The sequence below is a fragment of the Somniosus microcephalus genome, chromosome 3 (genome assembly GCF_052327205.1).
Source record: "Somniosus microcephalus isolate GS21.2 chromosome 3, FLI_Smic_1.0, whole genome shotgun sequence".
NCBI lineage: Eukaryota > Metazoa > Chordata > Chondrichthyes > Squaliformes > Somniosidae > Somniosus > Somniosus microcephalus.
Window position 1 is genome coordinate 180102630 of NC_140989.1, and position 25443 is coordinate 180128072.

The window sequence follows — 25443 nt, forward strand, 5'->3', positions numbered from 1 at the left end:
ATCTGTTACCTAGCTCCCTAAATTCTTGATGCAGGACCTCATCCCCCTTCCTACCTATGTCGTTGGTCCCAATGTGGACCACGACCTCTGCCTGCTCACCCTCCCCCTTAAGAATGCCCTGTAGCCGCTCAGTGACATCCATGACCCTGGCCCCAGGGAGGCAACAAACCATCCTGGAGTCACGTTTGCGGCCACAGAAACGCCTATCTGTTCCCCTTACGATAGAATCCCCTACCACTATTGCTCTCCCACTCTTTTTCCTCCCTTTCTGAGCAGCAGAAGCGTCCCTGGTGCCAGGAAGCTGGCTGCTGCTGCCTTCCCCTGGTGAGTCATCCCCCTCAACAGTATCCAACTTGGTATACTTGTTTGAAAGGGGGATGTCCGCAGGGGGCCCCTGCACTTCCTGCCTGCCTCTGTTGCTCCGCCTGATGGTCACCCCCTGTGCAGCCCTACCCTGAGGCATGAACAACTCGCTAAACATGCTATCCACGACCCTCTCAGCATCGCGCATGCTCCAAAACTCATCCACCCGCAGCTCGAGCGCCACAATGCGGTCTACAAGTAGCTGCAGCTGGATGCATTTCCCGCGCACATGGTTGCCATGTTCAGTCCTATCTAGGAAGCTCATCCTCTGCCTGTGTACCCTGTGCTTGGGGGTATCCCCTCCGGCACGGTGCAGTCCTGCGCTGACCCTCTCTCTTCTGTGGAGCATTAGATCATGAGGAGAAGGCTGCTGTTGTGGTTGCTGCTGTTGCTGCTGTTGTTGCTGCTGGGGCTCCTCTTGGTCCAATTCTGAGGTCCAAGGTGAAATAGCATAAGCGGCACCCATGCTGATCTGATAGATGCCAGGTAAAGTGGAGATCAGAGGCACAGTCCTCCAATGTAGTGAGAGTGACTTGCAATGTCGTGAGTGTGGTTTCCGAGGTTGCAGATGCCTGAAAGCAAAATCTCTGCATGAAATTGTGTCAGCATGGGCCTTTCCCTTAGGCAAGGAAGCAGGTGTAAGGTGTGACTATTTATGGGCTTTTTCCAACTGTCAATTGATGATCTCGCACACTGGCCGCTGAGCTCTCGCCTTGCTCTCACAGGCGAGGTTCAGGAAGCCCGTGATCCCTTGCACAAGCAGTAAAAGCTGAAACCTCAGGTTATAAAGCTTCTTAAAAGTCTCTCAACGAGCTGTTAAATACTTCTATCAGGTCACCCGCCTCTCCCAAGCGGGTCCGTGGCATGCTGGGAAACACGCCTGAGTTAAGTGTGGAAATCGGCGGGTTCCCGATGCGCTGTCAATTTCAGCTTTTTTAACTGCCGACCCGCTCTTGAACCCGCACACACCTCAAGTAAAAATTCTGGCCCTGGGGTATGTTAACTCCTGGGCCACATTTAAATCGCGCCCGTTCGTTCTGTGCCCTCATTGAAAAGGGCACAGAGTGGCTGGCGACGATCGGGCTGCCTTCAGCTGCTTGCCAGTTTCCATGGGAAGGGGGCTGAATCTGGGGCAGTGTAGGCTGAGACTTGCCTTGTGGGACCTCGGAGGAACACTCCTGCTCCTCCTGGCCCCACAAAGGAAAGCTTTACACTTAGCTGGTAGGGCCCCTTCTGTCTTCAGGTTCGCTTCAGCCGAGCGGGATAGACACCGCAGCTTCCCCGCTCAGGCCTTGGTTAAAATTGCATATGATCCTAGTGATCTAATCGGTCCCCGATTGGCAAAAATTTATGAAGCTCCCGCCTGCTTTAGAAACAGGGGCGGGGTGGTCCGATACCACGTGGGAATCCCGGATTTATGTTCAGCGCGCCTGTCAGTGGCTTTTTAACGCACCCACCTCATTATCATTTCACGCCTGGGTTTCCCGTCCAATCAGGGGCAGCGGGCCTGATGAGAACCTGCGTGACGCAATCACAACTCCAGTATTTAAAGGGACAATCCAAAGATGCAATTTGGAGGGTGTTTGGAATTCTGGAGAAGAAAGAAGGAAGGAGAAAAATGGAAGGGAGATGGGCAAAGGCTGTCTCTGTGGATGTGCTGCTGGGGACTGTGAGAAGTAGGAGGGACATACTATTCCCCAGCAATGGGAGGAGGAATCCTGCAGCAGAAACTAAGAAGGCATAGTCGGAGATGGCAGAGGAGCTGAGCAGCAGGAGCGTAGTGCCTCGCTTCTAGATGCAGTTCAGGAAGTGGTTTAATGACCTAAGCAGGTCAGGGATGGTGAGTACAGTTGCACATTCACCTACATCCTGATGTGTGCAACACCCCACCCCCTCACTCTGCCTTCTCAAACCTACTCAAACCTACTCCAACACATCACTCCTCACGTCCACTTACATTCCAGGTGCACCCATCGCTCTGTTGTCTATGCCCTTCTTCACATTCCCATCTATCCATTCACCACGCCCACTCACCATCATATGCAATTTAATGCCTCTCCCTCATAGTCACCCTCACCAAACCCACTCCATCCATCGGGTGAACACATCCCACTACACTCACTCATAGGTCTGCTCTTTCCCTCCTTGCAGGAGAAGAGAGCACAGAACTCCAGGGAGAGGCAGAGAACCGGAGAGGGCCCTCCACAGATCCCACAAGGGCTGGAGATCAGCGGAGTCTCGGCGTCCCTGGCCGTCAGAGATGGGGAGAGGGGGGCCTCCCAGCTAGCGAGTGACAGAATTAAATATCAGACAGCCACATGGCATACACCACTCAGTCCTGTTGACCTAATGTCAACAGCGAGTGAAATATGATCGTGTTCAAAATAACTTCAAACATACTTATCTTGACAATACTCATTCATGTCTTTTATCTCCCACAGAGCCTTCACACGTCCATCAGGAGGTGGTCCAGGTCGCCCATGACGACTCCTCAGAGGAGGTCACTCCCTCTGAGGGTGCACCGTCACAGGACTCATGCAGATCGTGCACCAGCTCAGATACTCGCACTTCTGTGAAACCAGTTAGAGAGATAGCTGGGTTTTCACCAAGTGACTCACACTTCACAAGTGAGCAAGAGCAGATGGTGGAGTCAGGGACAGCAGTGGAGAGTTCGCGTCAGAGGGCGCTGGCCTCTCCAAGCTCTGCTCAGCTGGACACAGATGGTGTATCCTGGGGGTCATCGATGAAGAGGATAATCATTGAGCAGCAGCAGAGAATGTGCGATGTGTTGACAGGCGTTCCAAGCACGCTGTCCACAATTAAAATTTAAAAAAAAAAATCATTTATGGGATCAGGGCGTCGCTGGCAATGCCAGCATGTATTGCCCATCCCTAGTTGCTCTTGAGAAGGTGGTGGTGAGCCGCCGCCTTGAACCGCTGCAGTCTGTGTGGCGATGGTACTCCCACAGTGCTGTTAGGTAGGGAGTTTCAGGATTTTGACCCAGCGACGATGAAGGATTGACGATATATTTCTAAGTCAGGATGGTGTGTGACTTGAAGGGGAACTTGGAGGTGGTGGTGTTCCCATGTGCCTGCTGCCCTTGTCCTTCTAGGTGGAAGAGATCGCAGGTTTGGGAGGTGCTGCCGAAGAAACCTTGGCGAGTTGCTGCAGTGCATCTTGTAGATGGTACACACTGCAGCCACGGTACGGCGGTGGTGGAGGGAGTGAATGTTTAAGGTGGTGGATGGGGTGCCAATCAAGTGGGCTGCTTTGTCCTGGATGGTGTCGAGCTTCTTGAGTGTTGTTGGAGCTGAACTCATCCAGGCAAGTGGAGAGTATTCCATTACACTCCTTACTTGTGCCTTGTAGATGGTGGAAAGGTTTTGGGGAGTCAGGAGGTGAGACACTCGCCGCAGAATACCTAGCCTCTGACCTGCTCTTGTTACCACAGTATTTATGTGGCTGGTCCAGTTAAGTTTCTGGTTAATGGTGACCCCCAGGATGTTGATAGTGGGGGATTTGACGATGGTAATGCCATTGAATGTCAAGGGGAGGTGGTTAGACTCTCGCTTGTTGGAGATAGTTATTCCCTAGCACTTGTGTGGCACGAATGTTACCTGCCACGTATTAGCCCAAGTCTGAATGTCGTCCAGGTCTTGCTGCATGTGGGCATGGAGTGCTTCATTATCTGAGGTGTTGCGAATGGCACTGAACACTGTGCAGTCATCAGCGAACATCCCCATTTCTGACCTTATGTTGCAGGGAAGGTCATTGATGAAGCAACTAAAGATTGTTGGGCCTAGAAAACTGCCCTGAGGAACTCCTGCAGTGATGTCCTGGAGCTGTGATGATTGACCTTCAACCACCACAGCCATCTTCCTTTGTGCTAGGCATGACTCCAGCCAGTGGAGCGTTTTCCCCCTGATCCTCATTGTCTTCAGTTTTACTAGGGCTCCTTGATGCCAGACTTGGTCAAATGCTGCCTTGATGTCAAGGGCAGTTACTCTCACCTCACCTCTGGAATTCAGCTCCTTTTGTCCATGTTTGGACCAAGGCTGTAATGAGGTCAGGAGCCGAATGATCTTGGCAGAACCCAAACTGGGCATCAGTGAGCAGGTTATTGGTGAGTAAGTGCCGCTTGATAGCACTGTCGATGACACCTTCCATCACTTTGCTGATGATTGAGAGTAGACTGATGGGGCGGTAATTGGCCGGGTTGGATTTGTCCTGCTTTTTGTGGACAGGACATACCTGGAAAGTTTTCCACATTGTTGGATAGATGCCAGTGTTGCAGCTGTACTGGAACAGCTTGGCTAGAGGCGCGGCTAGTTCTGGAGCACAAGTCTTCAGCACGATAGTCAGGATGTTGTCGGGGCCCATAACCTTTGCTCTATCCAGTGCGCTCAGCCATTTCTTGATATCACGTGGAGTGAATGGAATTGGCTGAAGAATGGCTTCTGTGATGGTGGGGACCTCGGGAGTATGCCGATATGGATCATCCACTCGGCACTTCTGGCTGAAGTTGGTTGCAAACGCTTCAGCCTTGTCTTTTGCACTCATGTGCTGGGCTCCATCATCATTGAGGATGGGGATATTCATGGAGCCTCCTCCTCCTGTTAGTTGTTTCATGGTCCACCACCATTTGCGACTGGATGTGGCAGGACTGCAGAGCTTTGATCTGATCCATTGATTGTGGGATCGCTTATCCCTGTCTATAGCATGCTGCTTCTGCTTTTTAGCATGCATGTAGTCCTGTGTTGCAGCTTCCCCAGGTTGGCACCTCATTTTTAGGTACGCCTGGTGCTGCTCCTGGCATGCTCTTCTACACTCGTTGTTGAACCAGGGTTGGTCCCCTGTCTTGGTGGTAATGGTAGAGTGAGGGATGTGCCAGGCTATGAGGTTACAGATTGTGGTGGAATACAATTCTGCTGCTGCTGATGGCCCACAGCGTCTCATGGATGCCCAGTTTTGAGCTGCTAGATCTGTTCTGAATCTATCCCATTTAGCACGGTGGTAGTGCCACACAACACGATGGAGGGTGTTCTCAGTGTGAAGACGGGACTTCGTCTCCACAATGACTGTGCGGTGGTCACTGCTGCCAATGCTGTCATGGACAGATGCATCTGCAACAGGTAGATTGGTGAGGACGAGGTCAAGTAGGTTTTTCCCTCTTGTTGGTTCACTCATCACCTGTCGAAGACCCAGACTGGCAGTTATGTCTTTCAGAGCTCGGTCAGTGGCGGTTTACCGAGCCACTCTTGGTGATGGACATTGAAGTCCCCCACCCAGAGTACATTCTGTGCCCTTGCTACTCTCAGTGCTTCTTCCAAGTGGTGTTCAACATGGAGGAGTACTGATTCATCAGCTGAGGGAGGGCGGTAGGTGGTAATCAGCAGGAGGTTTCTTTGCCCATGCTTGCAAAGAGATTGGAGGAGTCCGCCTCAAGCATGAGTGGGTTCCTGTTGCAGGCCATTGGACAGAGTGGCCAACTGCATGGAGCATCAAATGCGGCAATCAAACGAGTGCATGTAGGTCTTGAGCGAGGGCTTGCACAACTCTGGATGCCACCTTAAATAGGAGGACCGAAAACCTAGCCTTGACCTTGCAGTATCCCACAGATCTGCAGCAAAGTGCTCTCCACTACAGTGGTAGCAGTAAAGTGCGGCTGGGCCATGAGAGGGATGATGGTGAAAGGGGACATGGAAGTGGGAACTCCACTCAAAGTGCTTCCACTTCTCACCCGCTGTCCCCCCCACCCCACCAGTCAGTACCCGACATGCTGCCTCGTGTCCCAATTGCCGAGTCTGCCCCTGCATAGGTGCAGATGGAGCAGTCTTTGGTGGGGCTCTCATGGGCTCTAAAACCCGGCGGACGTCGGCCAAGAGCAACTCAGCATTTAGGGCAGGAATCTGAGCAGCCTGCTTCTACCTCTGCTCAAGCCACAGGGGTTGCACCACGTAGAAGCACTAGGAAAAGGAAGATTAAAGATTTGTAGTTGCATAAGTGCATGTCCATGGGTGACTTAGACACTGTTATATTGTTAAGTTTCTCTTCTTTACTTGAAGCACATAAATATTAATTCTTTTGCACCACTTTCCCGTCTTGCCCGTTCTTGATTGCTGGCTGGCTGGCAAGTGGCCTTTTCAGTTGTTTGATGATGAATGGGAAGACATGAATTGACGGCGACCAGTAGCAGGATGTGAAAGGGATGCTTGGTTGTTTGCTAGACTGCTTTGTGTTAGTTGCATTGGGGGTGGGGGTGGGGGCGGGGGTGGGGCGAAAAGTGGCTTTTGCATGTGGTTGTTTGATGGGAGCACTGGTGGAACCTAAGTGAACCTTGTAATAATCAGGGCATCCTGGGCAGCAATGTGCACTGCTGGCGGTGCATTGCCCTCATCACCTTCTTCCTCCTCGTCCCCCTCCTCCTACTCGTTTTCCTCGTCTTCCTCTGAAGAGGTTCTGCGATCTGCGCCTTGTTCCTCCTGTAGATCCAAACCTTGCTGCTGCGCTCTGTTCTGCAGGCACCTGAAGTACATCTTCAGCATGCCGATGGTGATGATATGGCATTGATTGTAGCGTTCTTGTGCCTCACCTTCAGGTTTCTGAGAGGTGTCATCAGCCACATTTTAAGTGGGTATCCCTTGTCTTCTAGGAGCCAGCCGGTAACTCTGCATCCAGGTGTGAAGACGTCAGGGAGGTTAGACTGCTGCAGGATGAAAGCATCATGGCAGCTGCCTGGGAATTGTGCGCACACCTACATAAAGATCTTTTTGTGGTTGCACACCAGTTGCACATTGATGGAGTGGAAGCTCTTGCAGTTGACGAACACTCCTGGGTGATCTGTGGGTGCCCTGATTGCTACGTGTGTGTAGTCGATGATGCCCTGCACCTGTGGGAAACCAGCCAGAGCTGCAAACTGGACCACCCACTCATTCTGACTGGCATCATCACAGGCGAAGTTGATATAATTGGCAGTTCTGGTGAACAATCCATCAGTCACCTGTCTTATGCATTTGTGTGCCGCCGACTGGGAGATAGGAACATAAGAACTAGGAGCAGGAGTAGGCCATACGGCCCCTCGAGCCTGCTCCGCCATTCAATAAGATCATGGCTGATCTTTGACTTCAACTCCACTTTCCTGCCCGATCCCCATATCCCTTGATTCCCCTAGAGTCGAAAAATCTATCGATCTCAGCCTTGAATATACTCAACGACTCAACAGCTCTTTGGTGTGGAGAATTGCTAAGATTTGCAACCCTCTGAGTGAAGAAATTCCTTCTCATCTCAGTCTTAATTGGCCGACCCCTTATCCTGAGACTATGCTCCCTAGTTCTAGATTCTCCAGCCAGGGGAAACAACCTTTCAGCATCTACCCTGTCAATCCCGCTCAGAATCTTATATATTACAATGAGATCACCTCATTCTTCTAAACTCCAGAGAGTATAGGCCCATTCTACACAATCTCTCATCATAGGACAACCCTCTCATCCCAGGGATCAATCTAGTGAACCTTCATTGCGCCGCCTCTAAGGCAAGGATGTCCTTCCTCAGATAAGGAGACCAAACTGTGCACAATACTCCAGGTGTGGTCTCACCAAAGCCGTGTACAATTTTAACAAGACTTCCTTACTCCTGTACTCCAACCCCCTTGCAGCAAAGGCCAACATCCCATTTACCTTCCTAATTGCTTGCTGTACCTGTAAGCTAACTCTCTGTGTTTCCTGTACGAGGACACCTAAATCTCTCTGAATACCAACACTTAATAGTTTCTCATCATTTAAAAAATATTCTGTTTTTCTATTCTTCCTACCAAAGTGAATAATTGTCCCACATTATACTCCACCTGCCACCTTATTGCCCATTCACTTAACCTTTGCAGGCTCTTTGTGCCCTCCTCAAAATATTGCTTAGTCTGCTGTTTAGATTTTCCAATGTTTTTAGCCACAAATTGAATGGTCTCATTTACATACTCAACCTCTGATTTAACCCTTTAATTCCTACTGCCCCCAACAGCAAATGAGATGCTGTGGGTGCCAACAAGTGTCCTGGCATGCCTATCAGTTTTCCCATCATTGCCTGGTATGTTGAGATACCTGTGGTGTTATGTGGGGTTGACCTGATTGCCATAAGACACATAAGCAACGTATTTGCCCTTTGAGTGGGGCGATTTCCCCTTTCTACTACACCCGCGGAGTGTGGGTAATGTGAAATATGCAACTTATGCTTAATGCCCATAAGCTTTTGGAGTTCAGTGAAAGATTTTCCTGGAAAGTGTAATCCTTGATCACTATCTACCTGTACAGGTACTTCCCACCTGCAGATCACTTCACTCAATAACATTCTGGCTGCAGTGATAACTGTTTTATTTCTGCACTGGAATGCTTCCATCCGTTTTGTAAATTTATCAATAATTACTAGGCAATGTAAGTAGCCTGAAGGTGCTTGGTGTAAAGGTCCTATAAAATCAATTTTTATTTGTGTCATATTTGATCCTGCAAATGTCTGTAGCGGAGTCCTGGAAAGAACCAAAAGCAAAAACGGTGGTGACTTTGACAGCCACTGGCAAAGCGTGGCCACCAGGTCCAGTTGGCAGCAGGTCTTGTTCCAGCAGGCTGCAAATGTCTGCCACCATTCCACGCGACACCCTGAGCCTCCTGACACACTGCTGTTCGGACATGTCGAGGAAGCTTATCCTCTGCCTGTTCAACCAGTGTGGCGGGTATCGCCTTCTGCGAGCTGCGCCTCTCTGCTGCTGCCCTCTCTGCTGCTGCCCTCTCTGCTGCTGCTGCCCTCTCTGCTGCTGCTGCCCTCTCTGCTGCAGCCCTCTCTGCTGCTGCCCTCTCTGCTGCCCTCTTTCTGCTGCTGCCCTCTCTGCTGCTGCCCTCTCTGCTGCTGCCCTCTCTGCTGCTGCCCCCTCTCTGCTGCTGCCCTCTCTGCTGCTGCCCTCTCTGCTGCTGCCCTCTCTGCTGCTGCCCTCTCTGCTGCTGCCCCCTCTCTGCTGCTGCCCCCTCTCTGCTGCTGCCCCCTCTCTGCTGCTGCCCCCTCTCTGCTGCTGCCCTCTCTGCTGCTGCCCCCTCTCTGCTGCCCTCTCTGCTGCTGCCCCCTCTCTGCTGCCCTCTCTGCTGCTGCCCCCTCTCTGCTGCTGCCCTCTCTGCTGCTGCCCCCTCTCTGCTGCTGCCCTATCTGCTGCTGCCCTCTCTGCTGCTGCCCCCTCTCTGCTGCTGCCCCCTCTCTGCTGCTGCCCTCTCACCTGCTGCCCTCGCTGCTGCTGCCCTATCTGCTGTGGAGTGACAGGTTTGTGACCAGCAAGCTGTTGCTGGTGCTGTTGCTGGTCATCTGAGGCCCAATCTAAGGCAGCATAAGTGGCACACATCCTGATCTGATAGATCAGACTTCGAAAGTGTGGATGAAACCTCCAAAGTGTGTAAAGTAGCTCTTAGCAAAAGTATTGTGAACAAATCCTTTCCCACGAGCAGGTAAGAAAGCAGCTGTGAGCACTGAGTATTCATTGGCATATTTCCCCGAGATTGATTCAGTCCCCTCAATTGACATTGTGTACTCCATCTTGCTTTCACTGACGAATTCCAGGAAGCCCGGGAAACCCATGGGCCCGACGTTAAGCACAAAAATCTAGGTCAGTGTCGCTCTAATTGAGCGATTTGCATATGTTGATTGGCATCCCACCTCCCGAGGGGCTGCACGCATGCAGCCTAACGCGTTACAGTGCAATGCGGAAGTCGATGGGTGGGAGCTGGCTTCCCGACGCGCTGACATTTTTGCCGGTTTTAACCCCCACCCCCCCGCCCCATCTGCACCCTAACCTGCGGGCTTGTCCAGGTTAAAATTCCCCTCAATGTTTCAGATCGATGACTTGAGAGTTTGAACAGTTTATAAGCAAGTACAGAGCTAGAGAAAGGGGGACGGGGGGAGGGCAGGAGTGATTAAATGACGAAAAGGATGATGGTGTTGTTAGATCTGTGATTCTGAGAGTATGATGTTTTCCAATAACTACACAGATGCTGTAACTTAACAATCAACAGGTGTTTACTGGAGTAGGGTAGTCTCAAGACTGGGGGTACAGAGGCATGCTCAAGGCTTATAGACAGGTGTGGTCACTGCCGGTACTACAGTGTACAGGAGCTGTAAAAGTAGTTCTCTCTTAAAGGTACATACACTACAATTCCTCCCCTTTTAGATTAGCAGTACCCATAATATTCAAATAACAATTAACACTTTAACATGCACATTAAACAAAAATAGTCCATTTATAGATTCAGTCTTTGGGGCAGCTTCCTGATCCTTTCTGGATAGCGCCTTTCCTGAGGTTCTTGTTCTTGGTGCGGAGGCGATTCTGGCCCCTTTTCGTCGGTTAGTTCATCAGTTTCCACTGCTACTGGTTCTGAGGTAGATGCTACCGTTTTGTCGGGTTCATCCCCAGGTACGCGAGACATGGGGTTGACTCGTTCTTGTGATGCTAAGATCTGATCGACGTGGCGTCTCACAATGTTCTCCCCGACATCCACTGTGTACATTAATGGCCCCTGCCTTGTGCATATCGTTCCGGGTTGCCATTTCTCTGTTCGGTAGTCACGGGCCAAGACTGGTTGTCCTACATTGAAGCTCCTTGTCGGCTTCTCATTGATGTGCTGGAATTGTTTATCCTCAACATTTCTTCGCACATTTGGTCTGAGCAAATCCAGACGAGATCTCAACCTTCGGTTAAAGAACATCATGGCCGGGGTCTGGTTGGTAACTGCATGTGTCGCATTTCTGTAGGCTAATAGGAAATTGTCCACCTTATGCTGTAGTGGAATTTCATCGTCGCACATGGCCTTTATCGCCTTTTTAAAGGTTTGTACGAACCTCTCAGCCAATCCATTTGTGGCTGGATGATACGGGGCGGATGTGTAATGCCTTACCCCATTCCTTCTCATGAATTTCAGAAACTTCGGACACAAACTGTGGTCCATTATCAGAGCAAATCTGCTCTGGCAAGCCGTTCCTGGCAAACATGGTCCGTAGGACTGCAATCATTTTCTCTGTAGTGGTTGAGGACATTTTTATCACCTCAGGCCATTTCGAGTGAGCATCCACTGCTATTAAGAACATTGAGTCCATGAATGGACCAGCAAAATCAATATGCACCCGTTGCCATGGAGAGGAGGGCCACTCCCATGGGTGCAGAGGGGCATGTGGTGGTGCATTTTGGACCTTCTGGCATCCTGAGCAGCTCTTGGTTAGGTTCTCGATTTGTTGATCGATCCACGGCCACCACACATAAGCCCTAGCAAGGCTTTTCATTTTCACCCCTCCCAGATGACCTTCATGAAGCTCATTTAGCACTCTCTCCCTTAACTTGGGTGGAATCACCACTCGGGATCCACACATCACTGTTCCCTGGCATACTGACAGCTGTTCTCTTCTGGATGAGAATGCTGGCAACAGTGAGTCGCCATGTGTTGGCCATCCCCTCACCGTCAAATCATATACCCGAGACAGTGTCGTATCATTGCGGGTCTCCTCTATATCCGCGTTAGTTACTCGCAATCGTTCAATTATTGATGAATAAGATATCTCGATAGGGTCCACTGCTGGTGCTTCCTCCACAGTAGGCAGTGGCAGGCGTGATAGCCCATCAGCGTTTCCATGCTGTTTCGTGCCTTTATATTCTATTTCATATTGGTTCACCCCTAGAAAAAGGGATCATCTTTGTAACCGTTGTGCAGTCATCACCGGAACGCCCTTCTTTGGATTAAAGATGGAGACAAGTGGTTGGTGGTCAGTCAGCAAGGTGAACTTCTGCCCATGTAGGTAGTGGTTGAGTTTTTTTACTCCCCACACTAGGCTGAGGGCCTCCCTGTCAATCTGGGCGTAGTTGCGCTCGGCTGAGGTTAGTGACCGAATCGCAAATGCTACTGGCCTCTCCAACCCGTGTGGGAATTTGTGCGACAGCACCGCTCCAATACCATAGGGTGATGCATCACATGCCAAACGAATTGGTAGTGCTGGGTTGAAATGGGCCAACACCTCTTTTGATGTGATCAATTCTTTGCACTTCTGGAAAGCTCGGTTACATTCGTCATTCCACTTCCATGGCACCCCTGTTTGCAGTAGGGTGTTCAGTGGGTGTAATAATGTAGACAAATTTGGTAAGAACTTATGGTAGTAGTTCAACAGCCCGAGGAACCACCTCAGTTGTGACACATTTTCCGGTGCTGGAGCCTTGACTACTGCCTCAATCTTTTCAGGGGACTTATGTAACCCCTCTTCATCGATAATGTGGCCACAATACGAGATCTGCATCTGGAAAAACTCGCACTTGTGGCGATTAGCTCGTAGCCCATATTCCTTTAATCTAGTGAGCACCTTCTCCAGGTTGGTGAGGTGATCACTGTCATTTTCGCCCGTGACCAGGATGCCGTCCAAATAACACTGGGTCCCTGGAATCCCTTGCAGGACTTGATCCATTGCCCTTTGCCAAATAGCCGGAGCCGATGCTACCCCGAACACCAGCCGGTTGTATTGGTAGAGACCTTTATGAGTGTTGATCGTGAGGTATTGTTTCGAGGCTTCTTCTACCTCCATTTGCAAATACGCCTGGGCTAGATCAATTTTGGTGAAGCGTTTACCTCCAGATAGCGAGGCGAAAATATCCTCAATTCGTGGAAGCGGATATTGCACCGTGTGAAGGACTGGGTTCACTGTCACCTTAAAATCCCCATGGATGCGGACCTTCTTTGGTTCCCCAGGCGTATTGCTGAACGACCTCTTCATTACAGGAAGGATGGGTGTAGCCCACTCGCTCCAGTCTACTTTGGACAGTACTCCTGAATGTTCCAACCCTTCCAGCTCTGCTTCGACGGCTGGTCGGATCGCATAAGGCACTGGTCTGGCCTTAAGAAACTTTGGGCTTGCATTTTCCTCTATTTTAATCATTGCTGTTAATGCCTTTTAGTGTTCCGAGTCCCTCCTGGAACACTTCTTTTGTGTCAGTTAGCATTTTTGACAGTCATCCAGGTGTGACGTCATCATCCTTTTTGGCCTCAACCTTCAGTGCCTGTATGGAATGCCAATCTAATTGTATCTTCTGGATCCATTCACGTCCTAGTAGTGGTGGTCCTCCATCTGGCAATACATATAGGTCCATTTTAGGTATTTCCTGGCCTTTGTATATCACTTTCACCCTTATTTTTCCTTTGGGGTAGACTTTTTGCCCCGTGTACGTCTTCAAGACAATCTCTGTAGCTTTCAAGGGTATATGTGAAAATAGCCGCTTGTAGTCCCTTTGGTTTATGACTGTTAGGGCTGATCCTGTGTCCAATTCCATTTTCACTTGGATTCCGTCTATCTTGAGTGTGACCCAGATAGTCTGGTGATCCTCCATTTTGGTTACCTTATGTAGTTTCAGACAACCCAGCTCCTTACTTCCGGAGTCTGTATCACTTTTCTGTTCGTCTGAACTACTATCCATCACCTTATCTACCTTTTTGTACTTCTCCTGTGGAGATTTCTTGCTGTTGCTTTTCTTCCCTGACCTGCAGACTCTTGCTATGTGTCCTGCTTTTCCACACTGTCTGCACACTTGGTCCTTGAAGCAACAATCCTTCTGGTCGTGTGTTGTTCTGCCGCAGCGATAACACTTCCCTGTTCCACATGACATTTCATTGGTGCCATATTCTTGCGGTCTTCGTTGTATCTCTGCAGCGCCCCTTGCGGCTGCTTCGTGTGATACTGCCATGCTGAAAGCCTTGTCCAGCGTAAGATCCTTTTCTGATAGAAGCCGTTTCTGGGTTCCTTCACTTTGAAGCCCACACACAAACTTGTCCCTTAACGTATCTGCTAGTCCCACTCCAAACTGGCAGTGTTTCGATAGCTTGCGCAGTTCCTTTAAATACTCAGCATTACTTTCGTCTTTATACTGGTTCCTTTTGTGGAACTTAAATCTTTCTGCTATCAGCAGCGGTGTGGGGTTTAAGTGGTCCTGTAGGATTCCTACTATGCTTTCGAAATTCTTATTCACGGGCTTCTCTGGGGTTATTAGGTTTCGCAGTAAGCCATAGGTTTTGCACCCATGGAATTTAACAAAACCAGTGCTTTCCTAGCATCTGGCACTTCATTCGCCCTGCATTACACCTCAATGCGTTCCACATATGTCGCCCAATCTTCGACTTCATTGTCGAACGTAGAGATATTGTCACTCTTCGGCATCCCTGGGTGTGATTTAACTGTCAAAAATGGCGTCTCCCGCGCTCTCCCTTCTTCTCTGCTGGCACAAAATGGCGTCTCCCGCGCTTTCCTTTCTTCCTGCGCTCGCCCTTCTTCTCCGCTGCGGCTTCTAAAAATGGCGTCTCCCGCGCTCTTCCTTCTTCTCTGTGGCTCAATGGCGTCTCCCGCGCTCGCCCTTCTTCTCCCCGCGGACACTGTTCAGCCCTTGAGCCCTGGCTGTGCTCTGCGCGTTTTTCCTGTGCGCCTTTCCCGTTTCCGCCGCTCGGTCCTGAACCCGGCTGCTGCTTTACCCTCTCTCTCTCTGTTTTGTTTTTCCTCGACGCCGCTCGGTTTTCAACCCCCGGCTGCGCCCTGTGCGCTTCACCCTCTCTCTTACCCCGTCGACACTGCTCGGCTTTTTCTCTGCCATCGGTCGGCTCCAGCCGCCGCTGTCCGGGAAGGGTCTGCGCTGTACCTGTTGTCAGTCTGTTGCTGGATCGTCGTGGCTGGGGAACCAAGCCCGGCTCTCAACAGCCTCCCCTGCGATGTTCACTCTCTGCCGGACGCCCGTGCTTCTGGCCTCGACTTTCTTCCACCGCCCTGCCGGAGCGAATCCATGAAGGGAAATGCAGAGTTGCAGGTAGATTCAAATCGACACTCGTCGCCACTGTTAGATCCGTGATTCTGAGAGTATGATGTTTTCCAATAACTACACGGATGCTGTAACTTAACAATCAACAGGTGTTTACTGGAGTAGGGTAGTCTCAAGACTGGGGGTACAGAGGCATGCTCAAGGCTTATATACAGGTGTGGTCACTGCCGGTACTACAGTATACAGGAGCTGTAAAAGTAGTTCTCTCTTAAAGGTACATACACTACAAGTGTGAGGCAAAAGGGGGGCGGTAATGGGACGAGTAAAGTTCAGAGGAGCTGTAACTGGCTACAGCAGAACCATTACCAAGACCTGCTGTATGAGAGGTGGTTATGATCTAAAGCTGGTGAACTCAAACTTGAGCCTGGAAGGCTGGAAAGCACCTGTAAAGTTGAGGTGCTGTTCCTCCAGCCTGATATTTGGTTGGGCCATTTTTCAGGCCTCCCTGGCAGCCGCCTAAAACAGGCATTAGGTCCCGTACATATTTAAATAAGGGCCTAACACCTGTTTTAGGCCTCTTGCAGAAATTGGGTTGCAATGAACACAGAAGGCAATCCACTCAGGATTGTTTGGTGGGCACTGTGGTCTAAACAGTGGCCTCAACTCCACAGTCCTCACAATTGGCCCCAGCTCTGTTGCTCCCCCCCGAGCCTTTCCTTAGGGCCGGCGAGCCAAGTAGCTCGACATACATCTATTTAAAATGGGCGAGCTGCCTAAGGAGGTTGGACTGTCATCAGCAGCTTGCCCAAATAATGTAAATGAGGCCCACAGCCCAATTTCAGGCCGGCCTCTGGCCTACACTAACGAAAACGGGCCATAACCAATTGTTACCCCAAGATACCTTCTTCAGAGAGATTAGGAGGGAGAAGAGAAGGGAAAATTGGAGTGGAAATCTATCGGTGCAGTAACCAGTATAGTCAGTTGCTCACTATTTTGATTGAGGAATTGCATATGCTGCATACACCATCATTCTGATATAGTTAATGTCAATGGAGAACTCAGTTGCTGATTAAAATGTATTTTACCAAATTAGCGCCATGTATCATAGACAGATGGAAAATATAAAATGATTGATGGATTCCAATCACTTAGCCTTAAGCAAATAGGGAAAAAATACATATTATTAGTTATAATGTGCCCCTAACCTGTGTTTACATTTTACAGGAGTTTTACTTCAAATGTGGAAAACATCCAACCTCTGAGAGCGACACTTCAGTGATTTTGAACTTAATTACTCCAAACAGGCAAAACGTCCCATGTATAACCTGTACTGACACTGTGTAAGTATAATATTCATCCAACTGCTTTCTTGATGATCAAGGGTTTTGATAGAGTAAATAAGGAGAAACTGTTTCCAGTGGCAGAAGGGTCGGAAACCACAGGACACAGATTTAAGGTGATTGGCAAAAGAACCAGAGGCGAGATGAGGAACTATTTTTTTTACACACAGCGAGTTGTTCTGATCTGGAATGTGCTGCCTGCAAAGGTGGTGGAAGTAGATTCAGTAATAACTTTCAAAAGGAAATTATGGATATATAATGGAAAGGAAAAATCTTCAGGGATATGGGGAAAGAGCAGGGGAGTGGGACTAATTGGAGAGTTCTTTCAAAGAGCCGGCACAGGCACGTTGGGCCGAATGGCCTCCGTCTGTATGATTCTATGTTAATTAGTTAATACTGAAAGGGGGCAATGGACTGTGGAACGAAGTGTTATTTCATTGTAAAATGTGTGAAATTGTACTTACATTGCATCATGTGGATTTACAGCAGGATCTAAATTTACCCAGTACTGACGTTCCTCACTTTAAGGACCACAGCATTTAAAAAAGACAAAGCTATACCTTGTGACATTTTATTCTTCATTTTCTGTAATTCCAAAGAAAGATTCCCTCTGCTGATCTTTTTATAACTTTTTTCCTGGCTTGATGTTGATCTTGATGCACAGTACTAGACATTGAAGTGATTTTGTGGCAAACTCAACCAGTGCTTAAAATAAAATTGTCAATAATAAAAGTAAACAGTGGCATCTGCACCTAAAATAGCTGCAAATACTTGACTTAAGATTTGTCTGCTGCTGATCTTCCGTGATGACAGCAATTAATATCTGATTCAACTTGCTCCTCTCTCAAATATTCGCTGTACTTGTAAATGGCCACTCCTATAGGATTATTTGATCTAATAGAGTACATTTTTTGCTTTGATATTTGCTTTCAATAAATTGACTTTAATGTTCAAAATGAGAACTGAAAATATCTAAGTTCAAAAACCTCAGTTATTGCTGTTACTTTAGGGTCGATTTTTGTCTGTCTACTGTCTCACTTTTCAGCATGAACGGGGCGGTAGCAAGATGAAAATTATACGAATACACGAATTAGGAGCAGGAGTCGGCCACTTGGCCCCTCGAGCCTGCTCTGCCATTCAATAAGATCACGGCTGAATTGAAATTTAAAAAGTCGCCAACTAACCACCAGAGGTCCACCTGATTTAGGCAGCCTGCGCTGCTGTTGGCAAAAGGCAGGGAGGCCTAATAGATATATTCAAATGATGTTCGGACCCAACACAGCTACCGGTACTTCCCCAACCCGCCCATAACTCATGGGGGGCCGCGGGTACAGGCAGGCAAGCAGCCATTTCCAGCACTGCTTAAAGGGGTCGCCACCTGCTCAGAAATCGCTGCAAATTTTGTCAGATGTAATGTCTTACATTTGTGTATATTTTTCAGACAAAATCTTTTCTTGCATTTCCAACCAAGCCACTAAAGAGGAATTTATAATGCAAATAGCTGACACAGAAGTACAGGTAGACTACCTTTTATCCGAACTTCCGAAAACCGAAACCCTCTAAAAACCGAAGGTTTTTTCGTTCAGCGTAAGTCGTGCGCACGACATAACCAGAGTGGCGCACGACCCCGACCCCCGCCGACGACCCCCCGTGGACCCCCGCCGACCCCGACCCCCCCGCGGACCCCCGCCGACCCCCCCCGCCGACCCCCCCGCGGACCCCTGCCGACCCCCCCGCCGACCCCGACTCCCGCCGACCCCCCCTGCCGACCCCCCCCGCCGACCCCGACCCCCGCCGACCCCCCCGCGGACCCCCGCCGACCCCCCCGCCGACCCCGACCCCCGCCGACCCCGACTCCCGCCGACACCCCCGCCGACCCCCCCGCCGACCCCGACCCCCCGCCGACCCCCACCGCCGACCCCGACGACCCCCACCCCCGACCCCCCGCCGACCCCCCCCGTGGACCCCCCCGCCGACCCCGACTCCCGCCGACACCCCCGCCGACCCCCCCGCCGACCCCGACCCCCCGCCGACCCCCACCGCCGACCCCAACGACCCCCACCCCCGACCCCCCGCCGACCCCCCCGTGGACCCCCCCGCCGACCCCGACTCCCGCCGACACCCCCGCCGACCCCCCCGCCGACCCCGACCCCCCGCCGACCCCCACCGCCAACCCCGACGACCCCCACCCCCGACCCCACGCCGACCCCCCCGTGGACCCCCGCCGACCCCCCCGCCGACCCACCCCCGACAAATTTCCCAGTCTTATAAAATACCTTCCGAAATCCGAAATTTTCCGAAAACTGAAACACGGCTGGTCCCGAGGTTTTCGGATAAAGGATAGTCTACCTGTATGACAAAAAAGTGACACCAGGTATTAAGGTTTTATGGACAGGAAGTGTGGTTGGACGTAAGATTTATAGCAAGTTATATAGATATAATAGATTTATACATCATGTCATGGCCATGGAAGACTTCAGGCTTGTATCTGCACCAGCATGTCTGCTCCTGTGCACTTCTGCTTGCCCTACCACCCTCATTAGCATCAGGATCCTGTCTAGTTTCTTCTACTAAAGATTTTCTCTGCATTCCGAGAGTAACACTTCAGTTTTGTAAGGACCATGTAGTTTGCATGTATGTTTATAAGTGCTGCATGTCAGTAGGTCGTAGAGGAAACATTGTGCTTTGCTTCACCTGCAGCTAGGCATTTCAGGTAGCAATTGCAATCTGACCTGACTAAGGTTCATGAACAGTTATGGATATTTGCTGTGTTTAGCAAATTGGTCATGACCCCCTTAACTGCAAGCACGGCATATACGGTAAACTGTACTCATTTGTGTTCTTTCTAATGTCTTACATTTGTGCATATTTTTCAACCAAAAAACTTTTCTTGCACTTAAATAACTGGACAACTGGAGTGGGAGGGGGAGGATCCAGTTGTCGTGGTCCATGTTGGTACCAACGACATAGATAGGACAAGGAAGGAGGTTCTGCTGAGGGAGTTTGAGCAGCTAGGGGCCAAATTAAAAAGCAGAACCACAAGGGTAATAATCTCTGGATTACTACCTGAGCCACGTGCAAATTTGGCTAGGGTAAATAAAATTAGAGAGTTAAATGCGTGGCTCAAAGCCTGGTGTGGGAAAAATGGACTTTGCTTCCTGGGACACTGGCATCGGTACTGGGACAGGAGAGAGCTGTTCCGTTGGGATGGACTTCACTTGGCCAGTGCTGGGACTAGAGTCCTGACGAATCGAATAACTAGGGCTGTAGAGAGGGCTTTAAACTAATTAGTTGGGGGGAGGTTTTAAGAGAGCGAAAAATAAAAATGACAGCAGAGAAGGCAATAGAGCAAGGTAGCAGTGGGGGAATTAAAAACCAGAGCGTGTCAGGAAGGGACAGAATGTATAATGATATAAAGGTAAAGTAGTAAAAGGGGTAAGAGCAGGAATAAATTGTCAGAAAACATATTTGAAAGTTCTTTATCTGAATGCACGCAGCATTCGTAACAAAATTGACGAGTTGACGGTACAAATAACTACACATGGGTATGATCTGGTGGCCATTACGGAAACATGGCTGCAAGATAATCATGACTGGGAACTAAACATACAAGGGTATTTGACAATTAGGAAGGACAGACAGGAAGGAAAGGGAGGTGGGGTTGCTATGTTAATCAAGGATGGAACCACTGCAATAGTCAGAAATGATATTGGGTCAAAGGATCAGGATAGTGAAATAGTTTGGGTGGAGATAAGGAATAATAAGAGGAAAAATTCACTAGTGGGCGTAGTCTATAGGCCTCCTAACAGTTGCAACTCTGTTGGTCGGAGTATAAATCAGGAAATAGTTGGGGCTTGTAATAAGGGAACAGCTATAATCATGGGGGATTTTAACTTTCATATTGATTGGTCTAATCAAATTGGGCATGGCAGCCTTGAGGAAGAGTTCATAGAGTGTATTAGGGACGGGTTCCTTGAGCAGTATGTAACTGAACCAACCAGGGGACAGGCAATCTTAGATCTGGTCCTGTGTAATGAAACAGGATTAATAAAATATGTCCTAGTAAAGGATCCCCTTGGAATGAGTGACCATAATATGGTTGAATTCCAAATTCAGTTTGAGGGTGAGAGAGTTGGATCTCAAACCAGCATACTGAGCTTAAATAAAGGAGACTATGAAGGTATGAGAGTAGAATTGACTAAAGTGGACTCAAATCAAATCAACTTTTATTGTCATTGTTAGTGCACAAGTGCAGTACAACGAAATGTAGGCTTGCGGCTCCCGAGAGTGTACAATTTGGATTAGGACACTTAAACATTTCAACATACATTTGTACATATATATTAGCATAAATATGACCATAATAAAGTGCATCGGCAGATGTGCAGGCTTTAGTGTTTATTTGTGGAGTTCAGTAGGATGACAGCCCTGGGAAAGAAGCTGTTCCTAAATCTGGTCGTACGGGTGCGAATGCACCTGTAGCGTCTTCCAGATGGTAGGAGGGCGAACAGACTGTGGCTGGGGTGGGTAGGGTCTTTGATGATGGACCGTGCCCTCCGTAGGCAGCGTTTCTGATATATATGTTCTATGGTCGGTAGCCGGGTGCCGGTAATGCGTTGGGCAGTTTTGACTACCCGCTGCAGGGCTTTCCGGTCGTGGGAGCTACAGCTGCCGTACCATACCGTGATACAGTTTGTCAGGATGCTCTCTATAGTGCAGCAGTAGAAGTTAGAGAGGATCGGGGGGTGACAGATTACATCCCTTCAGCCTCCTCAAGAAATATAGGCGCCGCTGGGCCTTCTTCACCAGAGAGGAGGTGTTGAGGGACCAGGAGAGGTCTTCCGTGATGTGGACTCCGAGGAACTTAAAGCTGGCCACCCTTTCCACCTCCACCCCATTGATGTGGATGGGGGTGTGACTTCCGCCTTTGGACTTCCTGAAGTCCACGATTATTTCCTTTGTTTTCTTGGTGTTAAGGGCCAGGTTGTTGTCGGCGCACCACTTCACGAGATGCTGGACCTCCTCCCTGTAGGCTGACTCATCGTTGTTGGTGATCTGGCCTACTACCGTGGTGTCATCTGCAAACTTGATGATGGTGTTGGAACCATTAACAGCCACACAGTCGTGGGTGAAGAGGGAGTAGAGGAGGGGGCTCAGCACACATCCTTGTGGGGCCCCCGTGTTCAGGGTCAGGGGGGGGGAGGTGTGGTTGCCTAATTTGACAGACTGGGGTCTGTTTGTTAGGAAGTCCAGGGTCCAGTTGCAGAGGGAAGTGTTCAGGCCAAGAGTTTGGAGTTTGGTGGCCAGCTTGTTGGGGACGATAGTGTTGAATGCTGAGCTGTAGTCTATAAACAACATTCTGATGTAGGTCTCCTTACCATCTAGGTGATTCAGTGCCGAGTATAGAGCAGTTGTGATTGCATCCTCCATTGATCTGTTTGCCCGATAGGCAAACTGGTGTTGGTCAAGGGAGGCAGGAACACTGGCTTTGATGTGGGCTAAGAGCAGTCTCTCTCAACACTTCATTATGATGGGTGTGAGTGCGACAGGTCGATAGTCGTTCAGACACGTCACAGCCGCTTGTTTAGGCACAGGAATGATGGCGGCGGTCTTGAAGCAGGTAGGGACTACTGCCTGGGCCAATGACAGGTTGAAGATGGCGGTGAAGACATCAGCCAGCTGATCAGCACATTCCTTGAGTACCCGTCCAGGGATGCTATCCGGTCCAGTAGCCTTTCGTGTGTTCACTCTGCGTAAAGCGCCCCTTACGTCGGAGGTCGACAGAGTGAGCACCTGGTCTTCCGGGGGTGGCAAGGCTTTGGTAGCCGGCTCCTTGTTGTCCCTGTCGAAGTGAGCGTAGAAGTTGTTAAGCTCCTCCGGAAGGGAGGCGTCGCTGACCGGGGGACTGGTGTTTTTGCCCTTGTAGTCAGTGATGGCCTGGATGCCTTGCCACATGCGCCGGGGGTCCGAGTTGTTGCGGAAGTGATCCTCTATCCGCAGTGTCTGTTTCCATTTGGCAGTCCTGATACCCTTTTTTAGGTTGGTCCTAGCTGCTCTGTAAGCCGCTGCGTTGCCAGATTTAAATGCTGCGTCGCGTGCTTTCAACAGTGAGCAGACCTCTCCGTTCATCCAGGGTTTCTGGTTGGGGTATGACCTGATATTTTTGTGGGTCGTGACGACCTCGACGCAGCTGTTGATGTAGAATAGCACTGTGGATGCGTATTCCTCGATGTCATTGTGGGCAAACATGCCCCAATCAGTGCGTTCGAAGCAATCCTGAAGCTCCGATACTGCCCCCTCTGGCCATACTTTCACTGCTCTCATTGATGTTCTCTCTCTTTTGATGAGTGGTTTGTATGCCGGGGCTAGAAACAGGGAGAGGTGGTCAGACTTCCCAAGGTGGGGGCAGGGAATGGCCTTGTAAGCGTCTACAATGCTCGTGTAGACTTGATCCAGTGTGTTCTCCCCTCTTGTGGGGCAGGAGACATTCTGGTGGAATTTCGGTAGTACAGTTTTTAGGTTTGTGTGGTTGAAGTCCCCCGCGACGATAAAAGCTCCGTCTGGGTGCGCAGTTTGTTGTTCGCTGATGGCCCTGTAGAGGTCCTTCAGTGCTAGTTTGGCATTAGCGTGTGGTGGGATGTAGACCGCAGTGATGATAACATTCGTGAATTCCCGAGGCAGGTAGGACTGGGAAAACAGATTAAAGTGTAAGACGGTACAAGTGCAGTGGTCTACATTCAAGGAGATATTTCACATCTTTCAAGATAAATATATTCCACTGAGGAAAAAGGGGAGTAAAAGAAAAGACAGCCATCCGTGGCTTAGTAAAGTAATAAAGGATAGTATCCGACTGAAAACAAGGGCATATAAAGTAGCCAAATCTAGTGGGAGGATAGAAGATTGGGAAGCATTTAAAAGCCAGCAAACAATAACTAAAAGATTAATTAAGAAAGGGAAGATAGATTATGAAAATAAACTAGCAAAAAATATAAAAACAGATAGCAAGAGTTTCTACAGCTATATAAAAAGAAAAAGGGTGGCTAAAGTGAACGTTGGTCCCTTAGAGGATGGGACCGGGAAACTAGTGGTGGGGAACATTTTGTATCAGTCTTTACAGTAGAGGACACTAAAAATATCCCAACACTGGACAAACAGGGGGCAATGGGGGGGGGGATGAGCTAAAGATGATTAAAATCACTAAGGAGATGGTACTCAGTAAAATAATGGGACTTAAGGCGGATAAATCCCCCGGACCTGATGGCCTACATCCTAGGGTCTTGAGAGAAGTGGCGGTAGGAATTGTGGATGCATTGGTGATTATTTTCCAATCACCAATGATTAAAAATAAAACAAAAAAGGTGACCCAACCGTGGCTAACAAGGGAAATTAGGGATAGCATAAGGTCCAAGGAGAGGGCATATAAATTGGCCAGAAAAAGCAATAATCCTGAGGATTGGGAGCAGTTTAGGATTCAACAAAGGAGGACAAAGGGATTAATTAAGAAAGGGAAAATAGAATATGAGAGTAAGCTTGCAGAGAACATAAAAACTGACTATAAAAGCTTTTATAGATATGTGAAGAGAAAAAGATTGGTGAAGTCAAGCGTAGGTCCCTTGCAGTCAGAATCGGGGGAATTTATAATGGGGAACAAAGAAATGGCATAGTGGTTAGCACTGTTGCCTCACAGCGCCAGGGACCCGGGTTCAAATCTGGCCTCGGGCGACTGTCTGTGTGGAGTTTGCACATTCTCCCTGTGTCTGCGTGGGTTTCCTCCGGGTGCTCCGGTTTCCTCCCACAGTCCAAAGATGTGCAGGTTAGGTTGATTTGGCTATGATAAATTGACCCTTAGTGTTAGGGGATTAAATATGTGGGGTTACGGGGATAGGGTGGGATATGTGTCGGTGCAGGCTCGATGGGCCAAAATGGCCTCTATCTGCACTGTGATTCTGTGATTCTGTGATATTTTGGTTCTATCTTCACAAAGGAGGACACAAATAACCTCCCAGAGATGTCGGGGAACATAGGGTCTGATGAAAGGGTGGAACTGAAAGAAATCAGTATTTGTAGGGAAATGGTGTTAGGAAAATTGATGGGACTGAAGGCCGATAAATCCCCAGGGCCTGATAATCTACATCCCAGGGTACTTAAGGAAGTGGCCCTAGAAATAGTAGATGCATTGCTGGTCATCTTCCAGAACTCGATAGACTCTGGAACGGTACCCATGGATTGGCGGGTAGATAATGTTACCCCACTATTCAAAAAAGGTGGTAGAGAAAAGGCGGGGAATTATAGACCGGTAAGCTTGACATCGGTAGTGGGGAAAATGCTAGAGTCCATTATAAAAGATGTAATAGCAGAGCACTTGGAAAGCAGTGACTGGATCGGACAAAGTCAACATGGATTTACAAAAGGTAAATCATGCTTGACTAATCTACTGGAATTTTTTGAGGATGTAACTGGTAAAATAGATAAGGGAGAACCAGTGGATGTGGTGTATTTGGACTTTCAGAAGGCTTTGGATTGGTCCCGCATAAGAGATTAGCGTGCAAAATTAAGGCACATGAGATTGGGGGCAAGGTATTGACTTGGATAGAGAACTGGTTGGCGGACAGAAAGCAAAGAGTTGGAATAAACGGGTCGTTTTCCGAGTGACAGGCAGTGACTAGTGGGGTACCGCAAGGATCGGTCCTAGGACCCCAGCTGTTCACAATATATATTAATGATCTGGACAAGGGAATTGGATGTAATATCTCCAAATTTGCAGACGACACAAAGCTGGGTGGGAGGGTATGCTGTGAGGAGGATGTCGTGAAACTCCAGCACGATTTGGACAGGTTGGGTGATTGGGCAGAAACATGGCAAATGCACTATAATGTGGATAAATGTGAGGTTATCCACTTTGGTGGCAAAAACAGGAAGGCAGATTATTATTTGAATGGCAAT

General features: G+C 49.2%; 1 protein-coding gene across 2 annotated transcripts in view; it reads left to right on the plus strand.

Moving 5' to 3' along the window:
• prkn (parkin RBR E3 ubiquitin protein ligase) overlaps positions 1-25443 on the plus strand; it is a 2088612-nt gene that overhangs the window by 1141017 nt on the left and 922152 nt on the right. For both annotated transcript variants that reach the window (XM_085981987.1, XM_085981988.1), the window contains one exon: positions 16385-16500. In XM_085981987.1, coding sequence (XP_085838113.1) covers positions 16385-16500 — 116 coding nt within the window. The remainder of the gene's footprint in view (positions 1-16384; positions 16501-25443) is intronic.